This window comes from Rana temporaria, chromosome 13, assembly GCF_905171775.1.
Source record: "Rana temporaria chromosome 13, aRanTem1.1, whole genome shotgun sequence".
Classification (NCBI taxonomy): Eukaryota; Metazoa; Chordata; class Amphibia; order Anura; family Ranidae; genus Rana; species Rana temporaria.
The window spans coordinates 42,177,521-42,200,190 of record NC_053501.1 but is presented as its reverse complement, the minus strand read 5'-3'; the positions used below and the strand labels follow the sequence as shown (position 1 = coordinate 42,200,190).

At 41.7% G+C, this 22,670-nt stretch overlaps 1 protein-coding gene across 1 annotated transcript in view; it reads right to left on the bottom strand.

The window, feature by feature from the left end:
• The window catches only part of CFL2 (cofilin 2), a 33,857-nt gene extending 21,625 nt beyond the window's left edge, over positions 1-12,232 (bottom strand). The window contains exon 1 of the mRNA XM_040332203.1: positions 11,951-12,232. Coding sequence (XP_040188137.1) covers positions 11,951-11,953 — 3 coding nt within the window. The 5' untranslated portion in view covers positions 11,954-12,232. The remainder of the gene's footprint in view (positions 1-11,950) is intronic.
• Between the last annotated feature and the right edge of the window lie 10,438 nt (positions 12,233-22,670).

The following is a 22,670-nucleotide window of genomic DNA, read 5'->3' as shown; positions in this document are numbered from 1 at the left end:
TTGTAGAAATTAAGATCATCTATGTTGGATATTTTCAGCTGATACCTACAAACTTCTTGAGATGAGAAAGGTACACAAAGCATGTACACAAAAACGCTCCTATTATGTAGACCAGGGGTCTCCATACTTTCTAAACCAGGGGTCTCCAAACTACGGCCCGCGGGCCACATCCGGCCCGCCAGGCCATTTATTCCGGCCCGCATCGTGAATCCTTAGTTCCCCTGTTAGTTGTGGAACCTGCGCTGCATATTCGCCCCAGGCAATATGCAGCGCAAGTCCCGCAATCCCTCCCGGCGTCTCACTGTGTGTGTTGGCTGCTGGCTGGGACCACGGCATCCCAGCAGCCAATGAGGTGTTTAGGGCAGACCTGTTGCCGCCTCCCTGCTCCCGCCTCCCGCCTCGCTGTTAACCAGTAACGAGTGTGTAATACCAGCGGGGCGGGAGTCGGGAGATGCAGCAGGTCTGCAGTGCACAGCCAGTGATGGAGAGTGGAGACGCGCTGGACAAATGCAAGGAGGGGGGCTTATACACTTGTGTGGGGGTGGGTTGAATGGCGCTGATGGGGCACAAACATCTGGGGGCTGATGACTCTGATGGGGACACACGTGGAGGGGGTTTTTCATACTGATGGGGACACAAATTTTGGGGGACTGATGACTCTGCTGGGGACACACGTGGAGGGGGTTTTTCATACTGATGGGGACACAAATTTTGGGGGACTGATGACTCTGCTGGGGACACACGTGGAGGGGGGGTTGTAGACTGATGGGGGCACAAATGTTGGGGGGCTGATGACTCTGATGGGGACACAAATGTGGGGGGGGCTGATGACTCTGATGGGGACATAAATGGGGGGGGGGGCTGATGACTGATGGGACATAAATATGGGGGGGGGGGTGATGACTCAGATGGGGACATAAATGTGGGGGGGGGGGGGGTGATGACTCTGATGGGGACACAAATATCTGTGGGGTTTGATGGGGACACAAATGTGGGGGTGCTGGTGGCTCTTATGGGGACACAAACATGTGAGGAGGGGGGCTGATGGCTCTAATGGTGACACAAATATGCAGGCGGGGGTGGGCTGTGATGGGGACACAAATGTGCAGGGAGACTCGGATAAATGATGGGGGGGCTCTAATGGGGACACCAATTTTTGGGGATACTGATGGGGAAACAGATGAATGCGGAGACTGATGGGGACACAGATGAATGGGGACACAGATGAATGGGGACACAGATGATGGGGACACAGATGAATGGGGACACAGATGAATGGCGACACAGATGATGGGGACACAGATGAATGGGGACACAGATGATGGGGACACAGATGATGGGGACACAGATGAATGGGGACACAGATGAATGGGGACACAGATGAATGGGGACACAGATGAATGGGGACACAGATGAATGGGGACACAGATAAATGGGGACACAGATGAATGGGAAGACTGATGGGGACACAGATGAATGGGAAGACTGATGGGGACACAGATGAATGGGGAAACTGATGGGGACACAGGTGGATGGGGACACAGGTGGATGGGGACACAGATGAATGGGGACACAGATGAATGGGAAGACTGATGGGGACACAGATGAATGGGGACACAGATGAATGGGGACACAGATGAATGGGGACACAGATGATGGGGACACAGATGAATGCGGAGACTGATGGGGACACAGATGAATGGGGACACAGATGAATGGGAAGACTGATGGGGACACAGATGAATGGGAAGACTGATGGGGACACATATGAATGGGGACACATATGAATGGGGACACAGATGAATGGGGACACAGATAAATGGGGACACAGATAAATGGGGACACAGATAAATGGGGACACAGATGAATGGGAAGACTGATGGGGACACAGATGAATGGGAAGACTGATGGGGACACAGATGAATGGGGAAACTGATGGGGACACAGATGAATGGGGACACAGATGAATGGGAAGACTGATGGGGACACAGATGTATGGGGACACAGATGAATGGAAAGACTGATGGGGACACAGGTGGATGGGGAAACTGATGGATGGGGACACAGATGGATGGGGAAACTGATGGATGGGGACACAGATGGATGGGGAAAATGATGGGGACACAGATGAATGGGGAGACTGATGGGGACACAGATGAATGGGAGACTGATGGGGACACAGATGAATGGGGAGACTGATGGATGGGGAGACTGATGGGGACACAGATGAATGGGGAGACTGATGGGGACACAGATGATGGTGACACAGTTGGATGGGGAGACTGATGGGGACACAGATGAATGGGGAGACTGATGGGGACACAGATGAATGGGGAGACTGATGGGGACACAGATGATGGTGACACAGTTGGATGGGGAGACTGATGGGGACACAGATGAATGGGGAGACTGATGGGGACACAGATGATGGTGACACAGTTGGATGGGGAGACTGATGGGGACACAGATGAATGGGGACACTGATGGGGACACAGATGATGGTGACACAGTTGGGTGGGGAGACTGATGGGGACACAGATGAATGGGGAGACTGATGGGGACACAGATGATGGTGACACAGTTGGATGGGGAGACTGATGGGGACACAGATGAATGGGGACACAGATGAGGACACAGATGAATGGAGAGACTGATGGGGACACAGATGGATGGGGACACAGATGATGGTGACACAGATGAATGGAGAGACTGATGGTGACACAGATGATGGTGACACGGATGTAAAGCCTCATGCACGCTGGAAGTTTAGCCCCGCTGCATGATGCTCCAGCGTTTAGGTGCCAGCAAAGAATAGAGGAGCACCATTCAATCTTGCTGTCAGCAGTAAGTCAAATTCTATTCTATTTCTACTGTGGATTTATTTATAAATTATGTTTCCGGCCCGCGAATATGTGTAAAATATAGAATGTGGCCCTCGAAGTAAAAAGTTTGGAGACCCCTGTTCTAAACAAAGGGCCGGTTTACTGTCCTTCAGACTATAGGAGGGCCGGATCGATGGCCAGCGGGAGTGGAATTTTTTCTGTCATCAGTAGGAGTAAACCTCACCACATTTGGTATTAGATTGGGAGGAATAGTGCCCTATCTTTGGTAATATAGGGAGCAATTGTGCTCCATTATTGGTGTCAGTAGAAGAAATGGTGCTCCATTGTTGGTGTTAGATGTCAGAATAGTGTCTCATATCAGTGGGTGGATTAGTTCCCCAAGGGCCGGATAAAGGCAAGTTAAGGGCCGCATTTTGGAGACCCCTGATGTAGACCATGAAGAATAAATATGCTAAAATTATTAAACCCACAGGTGTTTTTTTCACTGTTATTCTGGATTTTCTAAACTACATAAGCAAAAATGTAAAGGTTGGATGAAAAGTGTAACGCAGTGTCATACACAAATAGTAACTTTTTTATATATATATATATATATATATAAAGGTCCGTAAATCAGAACAAACATAGCGGTAACTGATGGGGGAAAGAGGGCAGAGGGATTTGATTCCAAATGAAGGACAGTTCCTTGAAATGAAGGACAGTTCCTTCATGAGGGACAGTTCCTTCAAATGAGGCACAGTTGGGAGTTATGTCCAAGATTAGCTCCTGCCAGACATGTCTGAATGTGCTTCCACCTCTATGAAGGCATGCTTGCAGTAAGCTCAACATTTGTAATTACACATAGAAAAAAAGTTTATTTTTATATTATCACATATTGATAATGGTTTCCATCAAGGTGATCTCTTTTGTAGCCACATTTAGACTATTGCAGTGTGTTTCTGTGTGCAATGTGTGGTATTTCATGCATTGATGTGTATTGCAATAATGGTACCTATTCAAATTAAATAGGACTTCCAACGCACCACAACACAGATTTTAATGGACTTGCAGATTTCTGTGTGCTGAACAGGTACGTTTAGATGCCATTCAACATGCATAGCACTTGGTACTGCAACAGTCTGAATGGATCATAAATGTATATCTAAACAAATATTGAAAAGACTATACATTATCTTTAAAACCAAACAATCTATATGATAACCTTTTTTTCTCTATATTGTGTCTTGGGGTATCCACAATCAAAGCACACATGCTCAGCAGAGTTAAATCATTTTGCAAAGTTTATTGCCTAATTAGGAATGTTTAGATCAAGTCACTTGGCCACTGTTCCCTGATGCAAGCACTTGATAAGTCAAGGATTCACTAAAACCTTTGTAAAGTAAGATTTGAAACAGTTACATACCTCCCAATTTTTTTTTTTTTTTTTTAAACAACAAGGTTGGTCTTTATTGGGAAAAAAACCAGAAGAATGGTACATGACAAATCACTCAATAAAGAAAGAGCAAATAAGTAAAAAACAAAATTACAAAAAATAACTTAAAAATACAAGCCAACTGATCTATGAGGGTACTTTGATGGGGACACCTTATGTAGGGCGGCACTCTGATGGATAAAACCTGATGGGGACACCTTATGTAAAATGGCACTCTGATGTAAGGGGATACTCTGATGGGGTGACTGATCTGAGAGATACTCTTATGGGGACACCTTATTTTTCTTGAAATGTGGCTGTGATTGGCCTAATGTTATGTTTTATTAAAGAGAAATTTGAACTTCGGACAGAGAAAATTTTAGCAACCAGACCTCCTTGAATTTTGATTCATTACGCCTGCTCTAGTGTCTCCTCCTTAAGCCCATGTTGGCAGCCTGCACACTGCAACTATAAGTTTTCTTTGCACTTTGGTAGCTGCCATTCTCTCCTCTCTCCAGTGTTCTTTAGGTAGGGTAGAGAGGATTTGTGGTGAAAGGATAGCCCTGTATTGGAAGCAAAGGTCAGGTTGGGGGGGGGGGGGGGGAGCTCTGTACTGAGGAAGTGGGTGGTAAACTGGCCTGTGAGATATGCATTTCTTAAAGGGGTTGTAAAGGTTTGTTTTTTATTTTCTAAATAGGTTCCTTTAAGCTAGTGCATTGTTGGTTCACTAACCTTTTTCCTTCGATTTCCCTTCTAAATGTTTTTTTTCTTTGTCTGAATTTCTCACTTCCTGTTCCTCAGTAAGCTTTCCACCATCATCCGAGCCGTTCTGGCTGGGGATTAGTCAGCGTGCTCGCCTTCTCCCTTGGGACTACATCCCTGCGGGGAGACGCTGTGAACACACAGCTGATCTTTTAGAAATTAAGCTTTCTCCCAGGGCCATCTCAGAGTGTGTGTGTGTGTGTGTGTGTGTGTGTGTGTGTGTGTGTGTGTATATATATATATATATATATATATATATATATATATATATAATCTTGATGCACACGTCTGTGTAGTTTTTAAGATTTTGAAAATCCTTTTCTGGAACAGTGTGATTGTATTATCACTGCTAAGCATACTGCTAGGGGTATTTATCACTGCAAGAGGAAATGGTTTCTATTAGCTCTGACACTAACAACAGCTGCTTGGATTTTTAGAGCATGTGCTTGGTTAGAGCAGTCCAGGTCTGGTTATCAGATATGTTAATGGACTTGTGCAAGAGGCCTTATGGAACTCATGGACACCTGGCAGCCCTGTGTAAAAGTAATGGCGCACATCTCAGTAAACACTGAAAACTGATAGACCGCAATTTTAGCTGGTTATCATTTTTCCATTGACCATCTGTGTCCTTAGTTTATATAAAGTTGTCCATGTTGTGGTAGTAAGTATGTTAATTTTACTATTAATGATTTATGTAGACACAAGGGGCCAGATCCACGAAGCCCGGGCGCAACTTAATTTTTCGGATTTAAGTTACACCGCCGCAATTTTTCCAAGTTAGTGCCCGATCCACAAAGCACTTACCTGGAAATTTGCGGCGGTGTATCCTAAATCCGGCCGGCGCAGGGCGGGCCAATTCAAATGGGGCGAGTTCCATTTAAATTAGGCGCGCTCCCGCGCCGGACGTACTGCGCATACTCCGTTTCCGAACTCGCGCCGTAATTTTTTCGAACGGCGACGCACGTAGCGTAATTCCGTATTCCCGGACGGCTTACGCAAACGACGTTGATTTTTAAATTTCGACGCGGGAACGACAGCAATACACTTGCTGACTAAAGTTAGGGCAGCAAAAAAAAAAGTGTAAATTTGCGACGGGAAACTATACTAGCGGCGACGTAGCGAACGCGAAAAACCGTCGTGGATCGCCGTAACTCCTAATTTGCATACCCGACGCTGGTTTACGACGCAAACTCCCCCCAGCGGCGGCCGCGGTACTGCATCCTAAGATCCGACAGTGTAAAACAATTACACCTGTCGGATCTTAGGGATATCTATGCGTAACTGATTCTATGAATCAGCCGCATAGATAGAAACAGGGATATGACGGCGTATCAGCAGATACACCTGCGTATCCCTTTTGTGGATCTGGCCCAAAATCTTTTACAATAGGGTACAAAAAGAGGAGACTGAAAACGGCAGCATGAAATATACATAGTTAGTCAGGTTGAAAAAAGACACAAGTCCATCTAGTTCAACCCTAAAAATAAATACAAAATAATATCAAACAATCCCATATACCCAATCCTATACCCACAGTTGATACAGAGGAAGGTAAAAAAAAAAAAAACAGCAAAGCATGATCCAATTTGCTACAGCAGGGGAACAAATTCCTTCGTGATCCCCTGAGAGGCAATCAGATTTTCCTTGGATAAACTTTACCTGTAATTGTCAGTAACCAGTTATATTGTGTGCACTTAGGAAAGAATCCAGGCCTTTCTTATTCAAGTACTTAAAAAAAAAAAAAAATAAAAAAAAAAATACTTGAGGTGAAACATAAAAAATATATAAGCTATCCCTGTTTGCAGATGATTTCTTGTTAACCAATAATGATCTCACCTCCCTCTCAAACTTACAAACCTTACAAAGCCATTGGCTGAGAGCACTGACCAGAATGTTCTGGTGGGGGAGGCTCCCCCCTATCAGAACACAAAAAAAAACAGCAGGGGAGATCGCTGCACTAACATCCAATCATTAGTACAGCAGCTCCAACCGGAATTTTTTTTTTTTCATTCAACCCACTGGGTTTACGGTCATTGAAAACTAAAAGGAGGGCTGGGAGCTCCTGATCTTTTTAAATACTACAGTAATTTTCGCTCAGATATTTATTTATGTCTGTGACCCTATTGGGTATATTTTCCCTCTTTTCTTGACCCTATGATATCCAAACAAAAATGAGAGAAAAGGTTGTCATTGGCTAAATTTATGCTTTATCTTGCACCCTGTTATTTAAAGGACCTCTTCCAAATGAAGTTCAGAGCTGCACTTTAACCTTAAAGGGTCACTAAAGGAAAAAAATGTTTTGGCTGAAATGACTGTTTATTGGGTATAGAGACATAAAAGTTAACCGATTCCTTTTAAAAATGATTAAAAATTGAATTTAATCTATCATATAATGTGCCTCTACTTTCACTTTCGGTTTTAAAGGTACATACATGAAGTTCCGGGTGAGAGGTGAGTCGGGAAGACTCACAGAACAAAACCAAACAAATCCAGGGCATAGTTTTGTTTTTAAAATGAATCTGATTGGTTCTGAGGAGTTTTAGACACACAGTAATGACAGTTTAGACCACCGTGAAAATCTCCCAGTATGATGGTTATAAGGAAACAGGCAACCAGGAAGTGTGGAGATCACAGCAGAATTACAGCTACTTCAAAGCAAAAACGAGCAATGAGGACATGAAACCAGTACTGCAGTAAGGTAAAGGAAGCTATTTAGCTAAAAAACAAAATTCCTTTAGTGACCCTTTAAATGAGTTGTAAAGGCAGAAGGTTATTTATCTTATTGCATTCTATGCTTAACCACTTCCTTACTGGGCACTTAAACCCCCTTCCTGCCCAGAGGACTTTTTGTGATTCGGCACTGCGTCGCTTTAACTGACAATTACGTGGTCGTGCGACGTGGCTCCCAAACAAAATTGGCGTCCTTTTTTTCCCACAAATAGAGCTTTCTTTTGGTGGTATTTGATCACCTCTGCGGTTTTTATTTTTTGCGCTATAAACAAAAATAGAGCGACAATTTTGAAAAAAAAAAATAATTTTTACTTGTTGCTATAATAAATAATAATAATAAAAAAAATGTTATCCTCAGTCTAGGCCGATACGTATTCTACATATTTTTAGTAAAAAAAAAAAAAAATCGCAATAAGCGACTGGTTTGCGCAAAAGTTATAGCGCCTACAAAATAAGGGACAGAATTATTATTATATATATATATATATTTTTTTTTTACTAGTAATGGCGGCGATCTGCGATTTTTATTGCGACCGCGACATTATGGCGGACACACCGGACACTTTTGACACATTTTTGGCACCATTCACATTTATACTGCAATCAGTGCTATAAAAATGCACTAATTACTGTATAAATGTGACTGGCAGGGAAGGGGTTAACACTAGGGGTTGAGGAAGGGGTTAAATGTGTGTCCTATATAGTGTTCTAACTGTGTAGGTGGAGGGGGGGGGGTGACTGGAGGAGGTGACCGATCTGTGTCTCTATGTACAAGAGACACAGATCGGTCTCCTCTCTCCCTGACAGCAGCGCTGTCTGTGAGAGCCGGGAATGAGAGATGATCTCATATGTAAACCTATGAGATCATCTCTCATTGGCCGCACAGATCGCCTAGCAAACAGCCACTCCGATTGGCCGTTCACGGCGATCTGTGATTGGCTGTGTCCAAGGGATATATAGTTTCTGTGTCCATATATAACCTGTACAGTGCTTGAAATGTCTGGAGGAGGTGGGACGAATGGTGAGCAAATACAGTGGAATCTCTGATTGCGAGTAACGCGGTTAACAAGTGTTTTGAATAAGAGCACTGTATTTTTTTAAAACCCTAACTCTGATTGCGAGTGTTGTCTCGCAAAAAAAGCAGGATTCAAGCCAAAGCGGTGTGCAGTACCGCGTTTGGCCTGAGGCGGGGGCGCAGGAGCCGTTTGGAGCAGTTCTGAATTGATCGCAAAGACTCGGAAATACGACATTCCCAAGCTTGTCCTCTGGCTTTTCCGTGTGTTCCCGAGGCTCTCCAATGACCCCCTTCCTCTGGCCGCATGTGGTATTGCATGCCATTGAAGTCAATGCGGAACAAATTATTTCTGTTTCCATTAACTTTAATGGGAAAACTCGCTTTGATATGCGGGTACTTTGGATTATGAGCATTCTCCTGGAACCAATTGCTCTCGTAATCCGAAGGTTCCACTGTAATGAACTAATACATGGCAACCTGCTCAGGTTATTGTAAAAAGATTCAAGGTTGTATGTCACATCAGTGAATGACATTTAAACTATATAGGTTTAGTAATGTTTTTAAGGTCATAACATTAATAGTTTAGGTTTATCATGAAAATTTCCTTAAAGCTGAACACTAGAAATAATCTTTTAAAAACAAAAAACGTACATTGGTCCAGCCTAGTTACATCTAATTCTTCATGTCAAACTTGTAGGACTGCTGGTGATGCAGAAATTCACTGCAGCAACCTGTGCAACATACAGTCAGTACTGGGCTCTGCTCGAACAACTTACCGACTGTACACTCAACATAAGGGGTCACTTGCTTGATATCTCAGCCAATCATAGAACGTAAGGGGGTCACTTGGTTGATACCCTTGCCAATCATAGAAAGTCTTCTATTTTTTTACAGTGAATAGAGAGTATGCTCTGATTAGAAGTAGTACAGATAAAGGGCAGATGACATCAAGACCTCTTCCTCAGCCATTCAGAGAATGCGTATATTCAATGGGAAAAAAAAACAACAATAGAGGAATGGCAGAGGTGCTGAATGAGTGACCCCTTGTGTTCAGAGTACAGAAGGCAAGATGCTCTACTAGGACCTGGTGTAATGACTAGGCGCTAACATTCACACTAAACGCGTCTACCTCTTTGTCCTCTGCTCCATCTGTCAACCACTTGTCATATGAAGCTTCAATAAAAAGATTTTTGGAAGTGCAGTCTTCCGGAATTATTTCTTTATATAGGACCTGGAAGAGACTGTATGTGGCACAGGCTACTGTAGTAAATTTCTGCATTCCCAGCTATCCTCCGGATGTGGAATATGAAGAATTCAACGTAACCAAGCTGGACCAATGTAAGTTTAAAAAGAACGATCATTCTCGAAGTTCATATTAAACCAGTCTTAGCTTAGCAGTTGCCTATGATAGAATAGACATGTCCCCTGACAATAGTAGGTAAAAGCTTTTTCATTGACTGTATATTTTTTTAAGTGAAAAACATTTTCCAGCATGGAGACATGGCTTTTTAACCACTTAACCACTGAACCATTTGGCTGGCCAAAGACCAGGCCACTTTTTGCAATTCGGCACTGCGTCGCTTTAACTGACAATTGCGCGGTCGTGCGACGTGGCTCCCAAACAAAATCGACGTCCTTTTTTTCCCACAAATAGAGCTTTCTTTTGGTGGTATTTGATCACCTCTGCAGTTTTTATTTTTTGCACTATAAACAAAAATTTGAGCGACAATTTTGAAAAAAATGCAATATTTTTTACTTTTTGCTATAATAAATATGCCCAAAAAATCTATAAAAAAAAAGTTTCCCCAGTTTAGGCCAATACATATTCTTCTACATATTTTTGGTAAAAAAAAAAATCTTAAGTGTTTATTGATTGGTTTGAGCAAAAGTTATAGCGTCTACAAAATAGGGGATAGTTTTATTAATATTTTTCTTTACTAGTAACAGTGGTGATCAGCGAATTTTTCTCAACCTCAGTCTTCAAGTACCACCAACAGGCCATATTTGCACGCTTTTTTTTATCTTGCACAGGTGCTTTAAATGAGTCAATGGCTTGGTATGTTGGACAGCTATTTTATCTAAGAGAAATTCCCAAAACATGGCCTGTTGGGGGTACTTGGGGAATGAAGTTGAGAACCATTGATTTACAGCATCCCCAGTGGCCCTCTACATATCAGATATGGACCCATATTTTTCTGGAGGTTTTTCTGAAGTTCATCTTTAAAGAAATCTGCAATAAACACTGTTCAATCTTAAATAAACTTCTGAGTTAAAATGCTGTCAGCTAAAAACAAGTTGTTATAGACATCTGTATACAACTGAACTTTGTATCATGCTTTTCAATGAAGGCCTTCGATGGCTTGGGTAATAGACAAGGCAGGGTCAACGGAGCCAGAACTCGAGTGCTTCTATGCCCTGCCTATCCAGTTCTGAGACTTCACAAAGCTTTAATTTTGGATATTTAAACTTCAGCTGAGCCACGATCGTAACTGTAAACATTACATAACTCTCATAGACAGAGGAAAGAGTAATGGAAAGGTCCTCTGTGTCTGAACTCCCGAACAAGAACCATGCTGAGGATTATCCCCAATCGCTTGCCCTTTTAAGGTGTTCTTGCATAAGGAGCAGTCATTGTGGGGAAAAATAGATATAATGTTTTCACCTTGCAGTTATTCCATTAGCTCACAGAAGTACACTATATGTGCAGATTTAACAAACTGAACTTTTTGTTAAACTGCTCAGCTGGTAAATGAGAGACTCTAGAAGCTTCCAGTTTAGGTGACTCATGAGGGGTGGGGAACAAAGTGACCCCCTCTTATAGTTACCCACTTCCAGAACTATGTGAGCAATGACTGGAAGCTGACAGCACTGGATGGCAATCTGTCATTGATATTTATAAGATATAAACATTTCAAAGTAATCTATTCCCTACTACAAGGACTTTGCGTCATCTCTAAAGGCTGCTTGCTATGTGAATTGCACTTTTAACTAAACATTTCTATAAATGGCGCTTCATTCGACCAACCGCCAGACATTCAGAAACAAATCACTATAAAGCCCTTTACATTAACAAAAGTTACTTTTTTTTTTAATCCTGTAAAGAACATCAAAAAACATACATGATTAAAAAAAAAAAAAAAATCTTTAAAGAATAATTTACTAGAACAGTAGCTAATCAAACATTCTTACCATGATGTGGTCTGTATAAGGAAATCTCTATATCTTGGGTTTGCTGCTAAAGTCCACGCTTGCTAAGAAATCCAGGCAATTTGGAAGAGGGCAGAGTGTCAGGCAACTGCTGGAAACAAGAGGAGAGAAGTCGAATTTGGAGAAGAGCAGAGTCACAATGCTTAGATTTGTAGGGAGGACAGGCAGAGGGGAGAGTGAGGAAGGCAAAGAGAGGCTAGTCTGATGAACAGAAGTGTAATATAGTGCAGGGGAGGTAGGGTGGGGAGCTTAGGAAAGGCAGGCGGCCAGTCACTCAATGCCCTGCTCTTGCTCATAGCACACATGCTGTACTGACAGCTGCACTATAGCTCAGTCATTTACACCAGGGCACACTTAACTCTTTATTGCCAGCAATGCAGCATGGATCGCTGCCAGACAGACCTTCGCAGAGTGGTGGAATTTCATTTCGTGTGAATTCTAGTCTACCAGTACGTAACACATAATTGCTGGCTACTGTTTGCGATATACATTCTAATTGATTTAAACAAAAGATTAAAAATACACATGTATAGTAAAAATGTGTTTATTTTTGCTGCTCAAGTTTGAATAGAAAGTCAACAATTAAAAATTGGTACAGTTAGAGCCGGTTCACACTGGGGCGGCACGACTTTGGGAGCGACTCGGCAAGGCGATCTCAAGACGACTTGAGAGGCAACTTGCAAAATTACTTCTGTACTGAAGTCAATGCAAGTCGCCCCCAAAGTCGTATAGAAACCTTTTTCTAAGTCAAAGCGACTTGCGTCGCTCCTATTAGAACGGTTCCATTGAATAGAGCGGACTGCGACTTGTCAGGCGGCTGAGTTGCCTGACAGGTCGCCCCTGTGTGAACCGGCTCTAAAGGACATTTTATATAATATACTGTGTGTGTATTTATCTATCTACATATATAAAATATATATATATTTTTGAATAAAAAAATGTCGGTTTCTTTTTTTACTAAAGTAGAAAAAAGGCCCTTGGTGGTCCAGGAGCACGTACTATAATGTTTGTGTATGTATATTATATATATATATATATATATATATATATATATATATATATATATAACGCTTATGCCACAGTCAATGCATAATTTTAAAACATTGCTAGAAGGAAATGAAAGAAGTTTTTTGGTAGAAAAGATAATTGGCTAGCTTTTTTAAAGTTGAATTCTGCTTTAAAGGCTAACTCTACCTGTATTTTGGGTGTAACATGGTGCAATTGGGAACCCCTACCCCCCCCCTCTCCCGTGTGCTGTGACCGCATACAGGGGTTCTTCTCCACAACCGCTGTCAATTTTCATTTATATGGACGAGGCAGACGTACTTGTAGTTCTCAATGGAACACAAATCACTGCACTCAACGTCCATACCACAGTATGGACATGGAACTGGAGAAAGATTCTGCAGGAGCCAGACATGGTACCTGCAGTCCACTGATCTCCACTGCAATACTTTGCAGGTCTATTAACAAAGAATAATTAATGTACAGCGTTTTTTCTGTAAATATATGTGCATTCATTTTTTTTTTTTTTTTAAATGTGGACTTAGAGAAGATCAAATACAGTGCTGTGAAAAAAAGTATTTGCCCCCTCCCTGATTTTTATTTTTATTTGCATGTTTGTCACATTTAAATGATTCAGTTCATAAAACTAAATTTTAATATTACACAAAGATATTGCAAGTAAATATGAAATTTCAGTTTTTAAATGATAAAAAGTGCAAATGTTGCTTCGCCTTTACGCTCTGTGTTATGAGTAGTAAACCATCAACATATAAAAATCTGCCTGGCCCTATTTGAAAATGTAATCCTCCGCCAAATCATCAATGAACTGTGATTAACCACATTTTTTGGAAAGCGGAGTTAAATATCACTTGCCACACCGAAGCTTGATTATTGATCCATTCTATGCATTAGGGTAAAAACCTTCTGCATGCAGCAATCCCCCCCCCAGTCCCCTGTTACTTACCGGAGCCCAATCTCAATCTTCCAATGTGCACGAGAGCAGAGGCTCTCTTGGCTCTCTACTTCCTTATTGGCTCAGATACAGCAGCAGGAGCTATTGGCTCCCACAACTGTTAATCACAGCCATTGAGGAGAGAGCAGGGGGTTGGGCAAATTCCCGTTCTGTGTCCATGGACACACAGAGGCAGCTCTGGAGCAAGCCTGCATTAGTGCTCCCATAGCAAGCAGCTTGCTATGGGGGCACTCGGCAGGAATAGGAGCCAGGAGGGCCAATGGGGGACCCGAGAAGAGGCGGATCGGGGGCTGCTCTGTGCAAAACCATTGTACAGAGCAGGTAAGTAGAAACTTGTTTGGTATTTAATTTTTTTTAAATTTACAATCACTTTAAAAACATTTAAATTGCAGCTTATCTTTTTAGATGCCCTACTCTGCACCCTCCAGCAAGAAAACATGCTACTGTACATGGATATTTGTTTGTGAGGGGGCTGGGCAGCTGTGTTTGCACATGATTAACTTTGTCTGTACTCTGCGGGCAGATTTTCATTTTTAATTGTAACTACATTTGAACACTGTCTGTCCTAACAAACTTATGCTGGCCATACACTAGACGAAAAATCGTCCGATTGCGCTCTCGAAAACGAACATACGTTCGTGAGAGCAAACGATCACGCCATCATGTAGTAACGATATTCGAACGATAAATCGTTGGAGAACATTAATGTATCGTTTTTTCATTGAAAAAGGAAGTGACAAAAATTTTTTGACCTCTGCTCCCTGTGCTTGCGTATACGCCCAGAAAAGCAACGTACGTTCGTCAGAACGAACCTTGAGCGTAGTAAGCATCTCTACTGCATCACCTACATCAGCCCCACCTTCAATATGGATGTGGATGAGAGGACCATTGCAATAGTCATGCTTGGAGTGATGGCTATAGAGCAAGCAGAGCAGCCCCCCCCCCCAAAAAGCGAAGGTTATGGAGTAAAGAGTGGCTGAAGAACCAGGATAACTTCTCACATATGAGATTGGTTAGAGAATTAAAGGAAAACAATCCTGATGATTATCGCAACTATCTGAGGATTCCTGATGAGTCCTTTCAGCTGCTACTGAGTCAAGTTTCACCACTCATAACCAAAAAATACACAGTCTTAAGAACTAGCATCACAGCGGAGCAGAGACTGGTAGCAACACTACGTTTTCTGGCAACTGGCCGAAGTTTTGAAGACCTCAAATTCACCCCTGAAATCTCTGCCCAGTCACTCGGCCGCATCATACCCGAGACCTGCCAAGCAATCATAAGAATACTGCAAGACAAATACTTAAAGATAATAAACAGAATGGTTTTATTTTTAAAGTCTGACAAACACTGCTTCCTTCAACATTGAAGCTGCAAACATAACTGTAAATTAATAAAATAAAAAAACGTGTTTCACAGAGACGTGTAGTTATAATCATGTCCCCAGTGGCCTTGGGGACGATCCTGTTTTGGATATGGTACGGGCCACTGATTCATTGGGTGATGTTGGGATGGTTGGGTGTTTGTGGGTTTCTGCTCAGCTAAATAGGTGTTGCTAGTAAGCTCCCCTCTTAACCCTTTATTCAGTAGCTGCAGAAGTAAGGGTTCCACCAATTGTTTTTGTTCCTCTGACATGCGGCGTATTTTTTTGGCCGTCAATCCACCCAGGTCATCGCATTCATCCCTTCTCTGATTAAGTGCTGTAGTCGCTTGCAAGAGAAAGTTCCCTGTAGCCTGTTGTGTTGTCTTTCTCTTTTTTGTTTGAATCACTGCTGGTGATGCCACAGTCTGCGTCTCATTGACAAATAGATCCTGTATAATATTGCCAAATAAAACAATGTCTTAATAATTTCATACTAAAAATGTTCATATTTTTACCTTTTACAGCTCCCAGCATCTGTGGAGGAATGGAAAGCAACAGCAAAACAATTTAACGACTATTGGAATTTCCCCAACTGTGGTGGTGCCATAGACGGAAAACATGTTCGCATAACACCCCCAGCAAAATCTGGTTCCTTCTATTACAATAATAAAGGCTACTTCAGCATTGTCCTAATGGCAATCGTGAATGCAAAGTATGAGTTTATGTTTGTGGACATTGGCAAAAATGGTCGAAATTCACATGGCGGAGTAATTGAGAAAAACGTTTTTTCTCATTGTTTAAAAAAAATGGACTACTAAATCTACCATCCAAAGAGGACACAGTGGAAGGCCTTAATTTTGTGTTTGTTGCAGATGACGCATTTGCATTATCTGAACATGTGTTGAAACCATTTGCCCTTAAAAACCTTACACCTGATCAGAAAATATTTAATTACAGATTATCTCGTGCTAGACGAGTGGTAGAAAATGCTTTTGGGATTATGGCCAATCTCTTTCGTATCTTCCATACACCAATAAATGTAACCCCCCAAAAAATTGACATTATGGTTCATTGTTGCTGTGTGTTACATAATTTTATAATATGTTCTAGCTCCACCTACATGTCACAAACCATGATGGACCGGGAAGATACTCTGTCTGGGGATGTCATGCCTGGTGAGTGGCGTAACGCTTCTGAAGGGCTTTCAGACCTAGGCCGTGCCCCACCACGTCTCTCTAGTCAAATAGACCGTCAGAATCGTCTGGACTATATGCAATATTTTCTTGGTCCTGGTGCAAAACAATCTCTAAATGTAAAAATATAATGTCAGTGGCAGAATTATTATATTGTTTCTTCAGTAAAAACCGGTGTGTCATTTTTTTGTTGTCAGGAAAAACTTTAAAGATAATAACATTTGTAAAAAAAAATATTTGTGGTGTAATGTCTTCAGTATTATCATTGAATAAAACATTTTTTTCTGTTTATAGCAAAGTGAATAATAAAATAAATTTGGCTTAACCACTAGCCGACCGCGCACCGTCATTATACGGCGGCAGGTCGGCTCTCCTGGGCGAGAGCCCGTAGCTATACGGTGGCTCTTTGAGCGCCCCCGACTCCCGTGCGTGTGCCCAGCGGGCGCGATCGCCGTCGGGCACACGCGATCGCTCGTTACAGAGCGGGGACCGGGAGCTGCGTGTGTAAACACACAGCTCTCGCTCCTGTCAGCGGGGGAAACGCTGATCTTCTGTTCATACAATGTATGAACAGATGATCAGTGTTTCCCCTAGTACGGCCACCCCCCCCCCCCACAGTAAGAACACACAGGGACATACTTAACCCCTTCCCCGCCCCCTAGTGTTAACCCCTTCACTGCCAGTGGCATTTTTATAGTAATCCAATGCATTTTTATAGCACGGATCGCTATAAAAATGCCAATGGTCCCAAAAATGTGTCAAAAGTGTCCGAAGTGTCCGCCATAATGTCGCAGTACCGAAAAAAAAAAAAAATCGCTGATCGCCGCCATTACTAGTAAAAAAATATATTAATAAAAATGCCATAAAAATACCCCCTATTTTGTAAACGCTATAACTTTTGCGCAAACCAATCAATAAACGCTTATTGCGATTTTTTTTTACGAAAAATATGTAGACGAATACGTATCGGCCTAAACTGAGGAAAAAAAACGTTTTTTTATATATTTTTGGGGGATATTTATCATAGCAAAAAGTAAAAAATATTCATTTTTTTCAAAATTGTCGCTCTATTTTTGTTTATAGCGCAAAAAATAAAAACCGCAGAGGTGATCAAATACCACCAAAAGAAAGCTCTATTTGTGGGGAAAAAAGGACGCCAATTTTGTTTGGGAGCCACGTCGCACGACCGCGCAATTGTCAGTTAAAGCGGCGCAGTCCCGAATCGCAAAAAGTCTTCTGGTCTTTGGGCAGCAATATGGTCCGGGGGTTAAGTGGTTAAATTAACGGACTTATCAATTTCCTCTAATGTCCCATCTTCAGAATTGGTAGCACTCACACTACTGTCCAAACTAGATACAGAGGCTCTGGGTTCTTCTTGTTCCGTGAGAGAACGCAAGCTTTCAAAGTACCACAGACGTGGCACGTACACTTGGTCTTCACCAGCACCAGATATCTTGAAATCGTGTATTTTGTTTAATTCCTTTTTAAAATATGGTACGCAAATGTGATATTTTTTGCTTCACATAGGCCACATCGGATTTAGAATACACCACAGTGCATAGTTCTGCCAATTTACTATACGCTTCATTGCGCTTCTGCCTGTCTGAGTACTCTTTAGAGTGCACTTTCCATAATCAAGACAGTTCCCTATACATATCTATGAATTGGGGAAGGAAATGTGGGGATGTGAATTTGTCCACCATTGCTCCTGTAATAAAACACAATACATCATGATTTACTTAACATTCTACCCCAAAATCTTAATATCATATAACTATTGAACTGGTCTGCTTACCTTCAATTGTAAAGAATTTTCGGAATTTTGGTCCGTGTAATCGTTCGTGTGTTTGCGCGTTCCTCTCCTCAGAATAATCTTACGTGCCAACGTTCTGTGTGCTGGGTCAGAGTGCACCGCAGTGCAATATGGGAGTTTGCAAGAGAAGAGAAGGAGCATGCCCTTTCTAAAAGAATGAGGCTGGAAAGTTTTTAAAAAAAGGCAACACCTATGTCCCTGGAAGAAATGAAAACTATGGTGAAGATTTTGGAGAAAAATGACTATGATGGGAGACACAAAAGCTACCCTAGGCCCAATAGAAGAAAAGATGACATCATGGAGAAGGTTATCCATGTGCTTGGGAAGAAGTATGGTGTGGACCGAACAAAGGACCAGCTGTGCAAGAGATGGTCTGACTTGAAACATAGGGAGGAAGCACAGTTGTATAAAATACAGAAATTTATCAAAAAGGTAATTAAAAATACTTGCCATTAATATGCCATTTCTGCTCTCTCAGCTAGGTATGCAATCCATGTAGTCTGCCTGCAATGTCTTCATGTATGGAAACTAGATTCTTTAGCATGCATACTCATTTTTTTGGTTTCTTTTAAACACAGAAAACCCCAAGAAAGCATTTAGGAACAGCACTGTGACAACAGAACTGAATATTATTATGGTTGATGACACCATCTCCAGTTACCGAAAAAGGACCTGATGAGGATGATGCTGAACCAGGCCAAAGTATTACAGACGTTGAAGCAGACCAGGCACAGCATTCCTGTGAAACCATCACAAGCAGCACAGGCAAGCTAGATTCAGATACATTGGAGTATCTTTAGTGCGGCGTAGCGCATCTAATATGCGCTACGCCACCGTAAGATAGTGAGGGGAGATCAGTATTCACAAAGCTCTTGCCGCCGGCGTAAGCCGGCGTAATTCAATGTAGGTGGAAGGTGGGCGTGATGTATTTAAATGAATCGTGACCCCATGTTAATGAAGCGCCGAACGAACGGCGCATGCTCAGTATCACGTCGAATTTACTCCCTAACATACGCTGGCTCAATGCCTGTGACGTAAACGTAACCTACGCCCAACCCCATTCACATACGACTTACGTAAACAACGTAAAATTTGACGGCTGTTCCGACGTCAATACTTTGCATTGGCTGCGCCTCATATAGCAGGGGTAACGTTACGCCGACGTAAGCCTTACGTAAACGACGTAGCTAAATCCGACAGGCGTAAGTACGTTTCTGAATCAGCGTATCTAGCTCATTTGCATATTCCACGCATAAATCTACGGAAGATACGACGGCGTAAGAGACTTACGTCAGTCATATCTTGGACAAATTCTGGTGTATCTGATTCTTTGAATCAGGCGCATAGATTTTTTTTTTTTATCTTCAACAGCACATCATCTGACTGTGGAACAGGAATTAAATACAGTCACTGACCAAAGATTGTTATCTGATCTGTTGAAGTGCTCCTCCTGAATTAGACAAAGTCAAAGATCACTTGACCTCTGTCCAAAACCAATTTCTGGTTGTTCTTGACACACTAACTAAAATTTAAGATGTGTCTTTTTGGTTCATGTCCGTTTTTTGGTTTAGATAATTATTTGCAGAAGTTTGCACAAAAGTTCTACTATTTTTAATGTTGAGAACAAGCACTTTATTATTGTTCGTGACTCATTTGCACATTTAAAAGTCAGGCCTGGTATAGAAAAACATTTGGAGCGAAGCTGTCACTGAGATTTGAGCAGGCAGTCACTTTTACTATCCCTTTCACGCCGACGGAACGCATATATGCGTCCTCGGCTTTCAGGGGTTATACCGGGATGATGCCTGCAGCCGCAGGCATCATCCCGGTACCGTTGTTTAGAGCGGGCGATCGGCTTTCCAAACATAACAACCGATGCGGCTAAAAGCCGCTCGGTTGTTATGCCGGAGGAGCGGGAGGGGACATCCCCCCCTCCCGCCGCCTTTCGCCGCTCTGACCGGGTCTCCCGTCCCACCGGGAGACCCAATCCACGATCCGGCCCCTCCAGCGTCTTGGCGCGCTCTGAAACAAAGCCGTAAGCGGCTTTGATTCAGTGTCCGCATTGAAACCACGGAAGCGGCGTCATGACGTCACTTCCGGGTTTCTCAGATGCCAATGGCGCCGGATTTAAAAAAGTACACAGTATTCAGAATCGCCGTTTTCGGCGATCTGAATACTTTGAAGTGCAAAGGAGGGCTCGGAGGTCTTTTAGACCCCCGATCCCTCCATAAAGAGTACCTGTCACGACCTATTGCTGTCACAAGGGATGTTTACATTCCTTGTGACAGCAATAAAAGTGATCAAAATGTAAAAAAAAAAAAAAAAAAATTTAATATTAGAAAAAATAAATAAATAAATAAGAAAACAAAAAAATTTTTTTTTAAAGCGGCCCCCTCCCCGCGAGCTTGCGCAGCAAAGAAAGCGCATACGGAAGTCGCGCCCGCATATGAAAACGGTGTTCAAATAACACATGTGAGGTATCGCCGCGATCGTAAGAGCGAGAGCAATAATTATAGCACTAGGCCTACTCTGTAACTCTAACCTGGTAACCGTAAAAAAAGTTTAAAGCGTCGCCTATGGAGATTTTTAGTTACCGTAGTTTGTCGCCATTCCACGAGTGCGTGCAATTATAAAGCGTGTCATGCTTGGTATCTATTTACTCGGCATAACATCATCTTTCACATTATGCAAAAAAATTGGTCTAATTTTACTTTTTCATTTTTTTAAAATTCATGAAAGTAAATTTTTCCCAAAAAGTTGTGTTTAAAACAACGCCGCACAAATACCGTATGACATAAAATATTGCAACAATCGCCATTTTATTCTCTAGATTCTCTGCTAAAAATATATATATAATGTTTGGGGGTTCTAAGTAATTTTCTAGCCAAAAATATGGATTTTAACTTGTAAACACCAAATGTCATACATAGGCATGAAAGGGTTAAAGTTCAATTTAGGGCTGTGGAAATTAACTATTAATTCATCGATTAGTCTTTAATTTTTTGGATCGATCCAAATTCTTTCGATTGGTACTCACCTCTCCGCCGGCTTCCGGGAGTTCCGTCGGAGATCCGGTGACGTCACGGACACCGGCGGGGCTTGCCGTGTCCATCTGAAGGGCTCCTTTGCTGTGCCTTCATATCTGCATGCCGGCGGGACCTTACTATCTGCCACACGCAAGGGCTGTCACACTTCCCTCTATCAACCTGGGATTCTACAACCATCCACTGGGAGTTGTGATAGTTCCCTTCACGGGACATCTAAATGCCGACAGACTGATGTTAACCCCTCCTCATCTGGATTGAGCAGTGGTATCGTACACATTTTTATACCAGTATCATACTTAGCTACGTTTTTATGACTACTTTTGCTACAGTTTGGTATTACTCGCACCATTTTTACAGTTTATGTAGCTACATCGATTTTATCTCCAGTGCAATATTTATTTTGTTACCTACTTGAAGACTATAAAAGTTTTAATGCTATTCCCATCGAGCGCTGCCTTTGTGTGTTTTTTGTATCCGGCTATCAATTTTTCCAGTGGTTGGTAGCTGCACTGGGAATCAGCCTGCAAGGAGATCAGCTAAAAGTAGTTGGATCTGTATGTGCATTATAATTAATCGAAATTAGTCGATTAATCGATTAAAAACGATTAATCGAACAAACAAAAATTTTGATCAGTAACAGCCCTAGTTCAATTATATTGTGTTCTAGCACATTCACTTTTCCATCTTTTGACATACACTTATAGTATGGGTGACTGACATCACAAACCTCAAGGACAATCTCAAACCATGTTTATTCTGCGGGCCAATAAATACTGATATTTTTGGAAAAAAAAAAAAAAAGAAGGTTTAAAAACCATGAGAGATAATTTAAAAGCATTGCTTGATACATGCATAATGTTTATTATTCAAATTGAAAAATAACATTTTTTCCACACGATTGTAAACCCAAAAAATATGCTCTCTTGTGTACTAAAAAAAAAATTATGCTCTTTTGGTTAATTAATAAAAATTATGCTCTCTTGTGCAATAAAAAAAAAAGATATATGCTCGCTTGTTTACTCAAAAAAATTATGCGCTATTGTGTAATAAAAAAAAAATGCTGTCTTTATTAATGTTAAATATGTTCTCTTGTATACGAACAAAAAAAAACAACAAGGAAAACAAATATTGAACAGGATTTCTTTATTTTTGTTTTCAAAACAAACATTTTGCAATAAAGTTTTAATATTGCATATTTTGTGTAGTGAATTCTTTAAACATACATAAAAGGTAAAGGTGAAGAGGTTGCAGGTTATATAGTTGGTGAAATGTATCATGATCTTTTGACGTGAACGTTCTTTGATACAA